We start from the raw sequence: 11,562 nt of genomic DNA on the forward strand, positions 1-11,562 counted from the left end.
AACCCTCTTATGAACGAACACATTGCCTCTCCATAGCATATTAGCAGGTAAACTTCAGACATTGTAAACAAGGTAAACCTCGGACATCCGAAACCCATGCGTCACCCAAATGCCAGATAAAACAATTTTCACACTAAATCTCCAATCAAACACATTTATATAGTATTTTTGTTTATGTATATAATTTATAATAACCTCTTATGAACGTACACATTGCCTCTCCATAGTAGGTAAACTTCGGACATTGGAAACAAGGTAAATCTCCGACATGGGAAACTCATGCGTCACCCAAATGCTAGATAAAACAATTTCCACAGTAAATCTCTAATCAAACACGTTTATATAGTATATTTATTGATGTATATATTTTATAATAATAATAATAATATAAGTGAGCAGGGCCGGTTCTGGGCTGGGCCGCATGGGCGACCACCCAGGGCATCATCAAAACATGGGGCATCAAGACATCAAGTCTTGAATGGTCATGCTTAAGTATATGCAAATTTGATATTTGAGGATTTGTAAATGAACTTTTGAGCAATTAAATGATATTTTGAATATATAAATTAATAGTTATGTCTGATCAATTCAGTATGGAGTAGATCTTTAAAAGTAATTTGAGATTATAGTTTTTTCTGTAAAGGTGAAGAGTTGAAAGTTGCAGGTCGGAAGTGATGAGGAAGACAAATTGTACATTATATATTGTATATTGTACTCATATATTATAAAGCATCAGTGTCGTCTCAACAATTTAAAGGCCCTAGACAAAAATAAAAATGAACCTACATATACGTTAAATTTTTTTACTACGCCTAAACAAATAATACTCCAATTTATCTATATATTTACTTACATTGTATTTAACTATTAAAAACAAAGTATTTTAACTTTAATTGATAATTTTTTATTTGAGTTAATTAAATATTATGATAAAAATATTTAGATATTCAAATTTTTGGACCCTTATAAATTTGTGAGCCCTAGGCAGTTGCCTATCTTACCTATGCTCTAAGACACATCTGTAAAGCACTAATGATATAAATTTTAAAGTTTTGTCGTCTAAAGTTGTGGGGGCATATATCAACATACTCGCCCAGAACATCAAAATTCACAGGACCGACCCTGTAAGTGAGCGACGACCAACGTTACTCGATAATATGTCAAAAACAATCAGTGTGATATCCAAAAAAGTAGTACAACTGTAATCTCATGAAACCCACAAGATACCTTTGTATATTACTAAAAAATCACTTAGAGATGATCCATGTAATTTTAGAAAGATAAAAGATGATTAGTGTAATATTATAATATAGTTGTTACTTCCATCTTACGTTGGTACTGATATTAAATAATTGATATATAAGTATGTAACCATCATAATTGTTGATAAACTCATTTATGTTTATGTAGTACTTACAATACAAACTCCTGATTTTGATCGATTTATAAAAGAAATGATGTGGAAATACAATTAACCCTTTTATACACGCGCAAAAAACAATCACCCTTTGTTACTTTCAAGTTTTAACCCTTTGCATAACCTCCAAAAAAGCAATATACGACCCGACCCAAAACGCTTGTTGGGCCACTCAGACGAACCCGCCCTATTTGAAACACCGGCTGAAGCTTTCGACGGTGAAACAACAGCTTCCGTTTACACACACCCACCATTCAAGGTTTGATTTTTCTACATACCCAGTATTAAAGTAACAATCTTTTTTCTTTAATTCACATCAATTTCATACCTTTTTTGTATGCCAATACTGGGAAACTGTTACAGAGTATGATTTTATTTTAATTTAAGATTCTTAGGTATGCATTACAAGTAGTTTATTACTACATTTATATTTGAGATACAGTAGTTTATCACACACCCACCATTCAAGGTTTGATTTTTCTGCATACCTAGTATTAAAGAAACAATCTTTTTTCTTTAATTCACATAAATTTCATGCCTTTTTTGTATGCCAATACTGGGAAACTGTTTCAGTGTATGATTTTACCTTAATTTAAGGTGATAACGTTTGCATTACATGTAGTTTATTACATTTATATGTGAGTTACAGTAGTTCAAATAACATTTGTGACTGAATTAATAATTTTTTATTGTACAATAGAGAGAAAAAATGGAGGGTTCTGTGAATGGTGCAACTGATTTATCATCAGAGATGGAAGTTGATGCTTTCAGAAGACTTTTTCCTTTACGGTTTCACGAACGACATTTGATCGAATCCGTACGGCCCGATGCTAGACCACTTACTAAAGCTAGAGACACTTCATTGGCTTTAGGTTAGTTTCAAGTGTTTTAACTTGTTGTAGTTAATTTATGTGTATGTTTCTTTTGTTGATGATTCGATTTTGTTTGTGTATAGGTGCTGTGGCATCTGCAGATGGATCAGCATTAGCCAAAATAGGCTGCACTGTAAATTATCTTTTTATAATGACTCTTTTATGTAACCTTTTGAGTTTTTTTCGTCTTCTGATAATCGGTTTTGTTGCAGCTAATGTAACATAAATCTACTATACAGTTAGATATATCAGATTTAGTTTATCTAAACATCAATTGTTTTACATAGCGCAAATTAAAACACACCTAATATGGTTGTTTAGTCTTTGTTTTGCTTAAGGTTATAGGATTTTAATATGTGAAAACGTGCGGGTTATTGATATTTACTGAAGTTTTGTATGCTGTGTATGTACTTGCAGACAATGTTAGCTGCCATTAAAATGGAAGTCATGACACCTGCAAAAGAAACACCCGATGAAGGCTGCATAGGTTCAACTATTATGCAATACACGTTTTTTATAAATTATAAATTATAAATATTAAATATTAATATTATATTATAAATGCATATATATAATATATTATTCTGTATTTTTTTTACCAGCCATCGAGTTCCACATGCCTGCAATTTGTTCTCCTATCGTTAGGCCTGGCAGGCCTGCTGAGGCTGCACCTGTAGTATCAAAGCAGTTATCGGATACTATCATAAGGTAAAACTGGTTTTGTTTTGTTTTCAACATGTAATAATTGATATCGTCACACGTTACGTCGTTACCTTTTTTGGATTTAAAAAAAAAAAAAGAATTTTGTTTGTTGCAGTTCTGGGATGATTGATTTAAAAGAATTATCACTGGTCAGTGGTAAAGCTGCTTGGATGGCATACTTGGTACTGTTATTTAATACTTTTACTTAATTTTTGTTTTTTCTAATTACAGCCGAGCGATTATATGTTTTGACATATAAAATAATGTTGCTTTTTATAGGATATATATTGTTTGGATGACGATGGTGCCCTATTTGATGCTGCTTTATTTGCTGCTGTGGCTGCATTCTCTCATTGTAAGTGGTTTACATGATGGTTGTGTTCCTTATATTTTGTCATAAATATTAGTCTATCTTTAAATCTGACATGTCATCTGATACTTTTTTATTCTATATTCGAAGACTATATGCCTATATGTCATTAAACGGATAAGGTTTTCCTTGTAGGTGAGTATTTTTATTTTACTCAGATGTATGCGGCATAACTGAGTTATCCCGTGACTGTTTCCGACCCTTTTCCCCACCCTAAGATACGGTGCTAGTTATATGTCATTAGTAAAGTTAAATTTTGGAGTTTATTAGTACCACTTTTGTACTATCAAGGTGCATTACATATTAACCAAGGACTGTTATGTAATTCTTTAACTTCAGAAAGCTTGACTTGAACTTTATGTATTTCATTATTTAAGCCATCAATTTCAGATTTTTTGTGGGATTTTGTTAATTATATTGCTGATTACCGATCTACTAACATTTAAAATTTCATTACATTAACGTTGCAGTGCAAATTCCGGTAGTGTCATTGAATGATGACGGAAGAATTGTGGTTGTTTCTAAAGATAACGAGGGCGATAAAGTAAAAAACGAACCGGTTAATGAGGAGAAAAGGAAACTTAAGTTAACAAACGTTCCATTTGGGTTAACTTGTATACTTCACAAAAAGTATATCTTGGCTGATCCAACGGCTGAAGAAGAATCGATCATGGAAACTATGATAACAATTGTGTTGGATTCATCTTATCAATTGGTGTCATTTTATAAACCAGGTGGCCCGGGTCTTGCCTTTGAGTCCGTGATCCAGGTCAGTTTACAACTTTGTAGATAGTGAGTCATAATGGGTCGAGGTCAAAACGGGTCCTTTTACATGCCGGCCAAAAATGTATCTACTTTGGTTAACACGCTAACACATCCTTTTTCCAATTTCTTTTTCCTTTTTGCAATTGTATATAAACAATATAAACTTAGAAAATTGGTGTGTTGGGCAACGGGTAATTTCTGGTTCGGTTTTAATGGTGAGAGGTTGGAATTTTTTTTAAAGAAAAATTAGCTTTTATTTGTGATTGCCCAAAAGCCCGCCCGGTTTATGAGCCCATTTCCGATTATAGTTTCTCTAATAAGTAATAAAAGGATGTAGTAGGTTGTATGCATCAAAAACTCTTTTGAGCTACATTTGACTCATTTAAACCATTTCTTTTTTAGCTACATGCCTACACTTTTTTTATATTTACCCATTCGACCTGCTAGACATAGGACATACATCGAGTCAACACATACACAAGTAAATGGGTCAAAGTTGTCACATTTAAGTTATACTTTGAGTATGGTTACTAAACACTACAATAATAACTTGTTTGACTCGTAATTAAGGCATTATATATGTTAACTTAAAAAGTTATTTTTATTTTTTGGTGTTACGATTGCAGGATTGTATTGCATTGTCAAGACAAAGAGTGAAAGAGCTTCATGGAATCCTAAATGAAGCCATTTCTGATATGGAGATCGATTAACTTTCAAAAAAAGGTTCTCATAGTGTCGTTTTTTTTTTTTTTTTTTTTTTTTTCGGTAAACCGTTTCTCTAAAATTACCAACTCCGTAGCAATTACTTATAATGAAACTTGTTTATCGTTAAGGATATCGCTTTTGAGTTTGATTTTGGCATGTGCTTTTGTATACAGTTTTTGTTATCTATACTTTGAGTAATGATCCAATTTTTTAAGTAAAATCAGCAGTGATAAGCTATCATACTATGTGAATATTATCAAGTTTCTTTTGAGTTGACTCAATTTGAGACCGACTTGTTTGACCGTTGAAAATACATGTTTGCTTGTGTTTGTGGTTTGGCTCGCTTTGCTTAAGACTTGACCTGTCACTTGGTTTGTACAGGTTTGTACAAGGTTTAGTGCCTTACGCTCTGTATGTTTGAGCATTGTTTACGCTTGTTGGCTAGATTCGCGTTTCAACCAAATAGTCAAATTGAAAAAGACATAGGTTAGAATTAGAAATGATATAAAATCATGCCCAAGTATTGTTATATTGTTATAACTCTATAATGTTACACCTACAAACAGAACCACAATCAGGTTAGTTATAAACATTTCCTTCCATTCTTGGTTCAAAATTGTTCTGTCTTGTTAGTTTGGTCTTGTTTCGTTTTGTTTGGGCTGTTTTAGTTTTCTGGTTGCTTACCGAGTTTTTTGTTGTGGTCCCAATTATCTCGTTTGGGCCTTCATAGGTTTGATGACGTTTCCCTTTGTTTGTTATGTTCTTTTTTAGCAGAGAAAAAAATAGATGGTCAAAATCTGTAAATTAAGAAATGATTGTTTAAACCAATAATTCTTAAAAAAAAAATGTAGTACTTATGTAAGAATTCCAAGCAACAAGTTGTAATTTTTTATTATTATTATGTGGTAATAAACTTTCTTTTCTGATTTCTTTCCATTTCCCATCTTTTTCACTATATAAAAATATACATAAATCTCCAACAATTCATCAAGTTATATACAAATACAAGTGTAAAATATATAATACAATGTTACAATTATCTTCCAGTAACAGAGGATCGATCACCTGCTGCCATTACTCTAACAAGCTTTATAAATTCATGCTCATTCGAAACACGCAACGGGTGAACCACAAGCACTTAAGGACAATAAAACTCGTGGTTATATATAAACTCGGTTTTCGTTTATAATATAAACCACGTGTCTTTGAGGGATATAGAACAAATCTAAAGTGCAAATTGTGAGGCACAAGTCATGATTCTTTGTATGGTCCTTGTAACTGATTTGCAAATGAGCTGACATTAAACTCCCAATTTTTTTGACCATATCTGCCATACCAATCTTTGTTGCCATTGTATGGAATACCTAAATCACATCAAGAATGTTACACGAATGTACATAAGTTATTTGTTTAACAACGCAAAATTTATCAAAAGGGCGACAAGCTCTAATTTTACTTTTTTATTATTTAAACAAATAATTAAGAGTTATTAAAGTTACAATCTGTTATATATCTAATACATTTTACATTTGCAATCTACCAAATACATTTGATGAGGTATATCAAGATTAATAAAGCAAACCTTCAATGGCGCATGGTTCAACATTCTTCAATCACAAGAACTATTTTGAGCTTTAAATAAATAAAAAAATCTTTTGCTAATAACCCGATAAGCGTGTACTTCTCGATTTTAATAAGCCATCCGAATTTGTAGATTGATTTCTAAATTGTTTATCCCAAGTGAGAAGAGCTCCAGAAGGGAATGAGGAGGAGAAAATCACAGAGGTACACGTTTATGTAAACGGCATACTCATATGCGCTTGGTTTTTTAAAACTAGTAAGATCTATTGTATAGGTGTGGGTAATACATATGGCATATTTGAAACTAACGTTGATAATCGATTTCATAAATAGTCTCAAATATGCTGCTACCGGGGGACGTAGTTATAAAATTCTAAGTTACAGTTGTCGATATGAGTGTAGTTTCAACGAAGTTGATTTCTCACCAACTGGTATGTATTATATTATCGTAGCTCTTACGTGTGTTATATCGATAAACAAACAATCCCAAAAATACTTTCAAGCAATTTAAATTATATTTTCAGAGTCTATCCGATCCGAATGGTTCGAAGACACATTTAAGTCGGTCTTTGCAGGAAAAAACTTATTTAAGTTTGAGAAGTGGATGAATGTCAAGTTAGAAATCTGTGGCGATATCTCCATTTGGAGACAAAATTATATTGATAGAAGTGAAAACATTAAAAAATCAAACGCATGCTATTTTTTATAGGTATCATAACATCAGAAAAATCGAGATACTCGCGTTTTTGATGATGGGGGTGACCAAATGTTTTGCGAATATGCTTCCTACTACTGTTTAAAGGCATTGTGTAAGGACAACACGAATAAGAATAAGAAGGAGAAGAATAAAAAAGTTCAAAGTGGTTGATGGAGGTATTACCAAATATGTTTCTTCTGTTTAGATTAAGTAATTTTAGTTCTATTGAAGACTTTAAGTTAATCTTAGTTGACTTAGATAAGTTAGATGTTTATTGCTTTTGTTCTCATTGTGGTGGTTAATTTTGACATATTTTGTGCCCAATCGAAAGGTATTACAAGTAGAAATATGTTTCTTTTGTTTATATTTATACTTGCAATAAACATAAAAACTCGCGGTTATATTTATACTTGTAATACCTTAGTGGGCACAAAATATGTCAAAACTAACCACCACAATGAGAACAAAAGAAATGAGCATCTAACTTATCTAAGTCAACTAAGATTTACTTAAAGTTTTAATAGACCTATAATTACTTAAACTAAACAAAAGAAACATATTTAATAATACCTCCATCAACCACCTTAAACTTTCTTCTTTTTCTTGTCATTTTTCTCCTTCTTGTTCAAGTTATCTTTACACCATGCCTTTAAACAATAGTAGGAAGCATATTCTCTAAACATTTGGTCACCTCAATCACCAAAAACACTAGTATCTCGATTTTTTCTGATGTTATGATACCTACAGAAAAAATCGCATGCATTTGTTTTTCTAATGTTTTCACTTCTATCAAATATAATTGTCTCCACATGGAGATATCGCCCCAGATTCCCAACTTGACATTCATCCACTTCTCAAACTTAAATAAGTTTTTTTTCCTGCAAAGACCGCCTTAAATGTGTTTTCAAACCATTCAGATCGAATAGACTCTTAAAATATAATTTCAATTGCATGAAAGTACTTTTAAGATTGTTTGTCTATGGATTTAACACGCGTAAAAACTACGATAATATAATACATACCGCTTAATGAGAAATCAACTACGTTGAAACTACACTTATATTGACAACTGTAACTTAGAATTTTATGACTACGTCTCCCGGTAGCAGCATATTTGAGACAATATTTATGAAATCGAGTATTGACTTGAATTTCAAATATGTCATGTATTACCGACACCTATATAATAGATATAACCAGTTATAAAATACCAAGTGCATATTAGTATGTCGTTTACGTAAACGTGTACCTCTATGCTTTTCTCTCGTCATTCTCTTCTCGAGCTCTTCAAACTTGGGATAAACAATTTAGAAATCGATCTACAAATTCGGATGGCTTATTAAAATCAAGAAGTACACGCTTATCGAGCTATTAACAATAGAAAATATTTTATTTACCTATTTTAAAGCTTAGATACTGATCGTTGTTGTGATTGAAGAATGTTGAACCAGGCGCCATTGAAGGTTTGCTTTATTAATCTTGATATAACTCATCAAATGTATTTCGTAGACTGCAAATGTAAAGTATATTAGATCTATAACTGAGTGTAACTTTAATAACTCTTAATTATTTGTTTAAATAATAAAATAATAAAATTATATGATTAAAACTAGAGTTTGTTGCCTTTTTGATAAATTTTGCGGCGTTGTTAAATAAAAAACAAATAACTGATTTAAGTGTTCAAATTAGGGTCTGTGAGTTTCATAACAAAAAAAAAAAAAAAGCAAGGTAATGTACAACTAACAAGCAAGTTCTCTTAATCAATATCAGTAATTGATTTACGTCTAGTTACAAGAAATCTAGCAATCAACAAAGCCAAATCAAAATAGCAAAGAACAGGAGACATATACATAGTGAAGCTCTAAAGTTTGTACCATTGACTAAATTAAACGAGTATTAAGAATGCAAAAAGAATCATCATCTAGCAACTAAAACACAAACAAGCTCCGCATGAAATTGATACAAACGTGTTATTACAAGCAAATAGACCGTTTTACATCTACACAAACGGAAATTTATAAAAAAAGCTCTACTAATGTAACTGGCATCTTAATCGTATGACTTTCGAGGTCACAAACGCTATCTTACTTGAATACAAATGTATACGATTTAGCTTTTCAAACTTAACTTACGTCACTAAATACAAACCCTAGAAAGATTTTGTTTATTGAGTAACAAGACTTCTAAGCATATTTCATACACAGTAGCTTAGTATAATTTATGGTAACAAATCTATTTTAAGTGTATCAGCAGCATAATAACCTCGTACAATAAAATGTGAACATGAACTTTGGACTTCAAGCAATAAAAATCGATTTAAATATACACCAGATCTAAAAACCACTACCAGATCTGAAAAACAATAATCGATTTAAAATATACACAACTCACCGAAAAAATACATAGATCTGAGAATACACCAGATCTGGACAATATTTGGGTGAAAAAGAGGACCGCGCGCTAAGGTTTGATATGAGAAAAGATAAGTAGTTGCGGCGGCCAGCGGTAGTTGCGGCAGCCGACGGTGGTTGCAGAGTCATTCAGGATCCAGATTGTTAGCAATAATGGAAGAACGGTGAGATTAGGGTTGACTGTGAGCTAGTAATGAGATAAGTAGATGAGAAGATTGATACGGAGTAGTTTATAAGGAAGAGGTTAGAGATTTTGAGTCAATAAAAGGGCAAATTACAAAAAAAGTTAACATATTTTACCAATTTTCCTATTTTAGGTAATCTATTTAATTTTGCCACTAAAAAAGGAGTCAGTTTTTCAAAGTTAATCAAAAAGAGAAGTCTTGTTAACTTTCTCCGTTAAACGCTAACGTGGCAGTCCACGTCATCTATTTTTTCCACGTCATGTATTATCTGTATTTTATCATAATCATAAGTTCATAACCATAAGCTTAATAATATACGGAGAGAAAAATATCATCGATGGTTTCATAACATCATCATCATCGTCACTTGTTTCATAACCATCATCATAGAAATAAATTCACCAAAATACTTTTATTACAAACAACAAATTTGATGTAAGTTACAAGCAAACGATTGATTATCCATCTTCATTATCATCGATTCGTATTCTGGCGATTGATTGAACCGACGACATCATCGATTCATCAGATCTAAAGCGGATTGGACGAAGCTGTTCCGCTCTGAAGCCGGAATCTTCAGATCTGGTTTCGCTGGAAAAAACGATTTCCGGAAGTCACCAACCATCTACGATTCAGATATGTTCGTTAATTCAGATCTAGTGTCATGCCTTTAAAATTGATTTGATGGTGGTGTTTTCATCTTTACGCCGGAGCAGATTCTGGTGACTGGTGTTCAAACTTACAGACTTCCAATCATCACTCTTACTTCTTCTTTCCATCTTCATTATAAGAAGGGTTTTGCTACTGATAATGATTAATCTTTAATATATAGGCGATTTCATATGTTCTAATCTGATATATTTATTCAAACCTTTTATACGGAATATTATTTTGCTTTCAACATACCAACACGTTTGACTTTTGCTGGTCAATTAAGAAAATTAAACTGAAAACTGATGACGTGGAATGCAGCTCTCGTACAGGTAAGAAATGAAGTGGCAAAAAATAGATGACGTGGACTGCCACGTTGGCGTTTAACGGAGAAAGTTAACAAGACTCCTCTTTTTGATTAACTTTGGAAAACTGACTCCTTTTTTTGTGTCAAAATAAAATAGATTACCCAAAATAGGAAAATGGGTAAAATATGTTGCCTTTTTTTGTAATTTGCCCTTAATAAAAAGTAGGAACGTGGAAGGTGGTGGGTTTAAAGTAGTGTTCACGGTCCGGTTTGGTCCGATTTTGACTAAATGTCAAACTAAACCGGCGTTTACGGTTTTAGCATATATCAAATCAGAGCGGACCGAGTAATTTGTTGAACTGGACGGTTTGGTCTGATTTGGGGCGGTCCGGTTTGACCGGTTTGGCAGTTTAAAATAATTTTTTTTTAGTCTTTGTTATCCATAATATTAATTTGAAGAAATACTAGATAGTGAATAAAAAGAACTAGATATTGAATACTGAATTTGATATATATGTAGAAATAAGCTGCATAGTGCTTATAAGGTTCCAACTTTCAACTAAGAGTAATTAGTAAATTAGATTGTAAAATTACCCCTATATCTTACTTAGTGTGAAGCTTAGTAGATAACGGCATTATTGAAAGAAGAAAGAAAAACTATGTTCGGGACTGTTGTTATAACAAAATATCAAAGGATTGTTTTCAAGTGTTGCCAAGTGCTCTGCATTTGATGATTGATGTTGTGTAAAGAGGTTTGTGTGTTAGAATCTAGCTGTGATTTAAGAACTACATTACTAACATGAAGAAACTGTAGGACGACATTTATAAGACTAGAAATATGTTGGTTGTGATTTGTAAATAAGTGAATTCATACTCTGTGGTTGTTGTAAAACAAGGCC

The 11,562-nt window shown here is 32.2% G+C and overlaps 1 protein-coding gene across 2 annotated transcripts; it reads left to right on the forward strand.

The window, feature by feature from the left end:
* The first annotated feature begins 1,453 nt into the window (after nucleotides 1-1,453).
* On the forward strand, nucleotides 1,454-5,045 carry LOC139877307 (uncharacterized). 2 transcript variants are annotated; one of them, XM_071864717.1, is made up of 9 exons: nucleotides 1,454-1,676; nucleotides 2,113-2,289; nucleotides 2,373-2,422; nucleotides 2,707-2,776; nucleotides 2,892-2,997; nucleotides 3,107-3,173; nucleotides 3,271-3,346; nucleotides 3,832-4,130; nucleotides 4,753-5,045. In XM_071864717.1, the coding sequence occupies exons 2-9, from the start codon at nucleotides 2,127-2,129 to the stop codon at nucleotides 4,834-4,836; spliced, it is 915 nt and encodes a 304-aa protein (XP_071720818.1). In that variant the 5' UTR covers nucleotides 1,454-1,676; nucleotides 2,113-2,126; the 3' UTR covers nucleotides 4,837-5,045. The 2 variants fall into 2 exon arrangements, with proteins under 2 accessions (XP_071720818.1, XP_071720819.1); XM_071864718.1 differs by having other exon boundaries at nucleotides 2,118-2,289.
* The last annotated feature ends 6,517 nt before the right edge of the window (nucleotides 5,046-11,562 follow it).

The sequence above is a fragment of the Rutidosis leptorrhynchoides genome, chromosome 11, assembly GCF_046630445.1.
Source record: "Rutidosis leptorrhynchoides isolate AG116_Rl617_1_P2 chromosome 11, CSIRO_AGI_Rlap_v1, whole genome shotgun sequence".
NCBI classification, from domain to species: domain Eukaryota; kingdom Viridiplantae; phylum Streptophyta; class Magnoliopsida; order Asterales; family Asteraceae; genus Rutidosis; species Rutidosis leptorrhynchoides.

What these genes read in the sequence shown, in the direction of transcription:
- LOC139877307 (XM_071864717.1), top strand. Translation starts at nt 2,127, where the DNA reads ATGGAGGGTTCTGTGAATGGTGCAACTGATTTATCATCAGAGATGGAA. An exon ending in AGACACTTCATTGGCTTTAG is followed by an intron (nt 2,290 to 2,372) that starts GTTAGTTTCAAG and finishes GTTTGTGTATAG; the next exon opens with GTGCTGTGGCATCTGCAGAT. An exon ending in ACCCGATGAAGGCTGCATAG is followed by an intron (nt 2,777 to 2,891) that starts GTTCAACTATTA and finishes TTTTTTTACCAG; the next exon opens with CCATCGAGTTCCACATGCCT.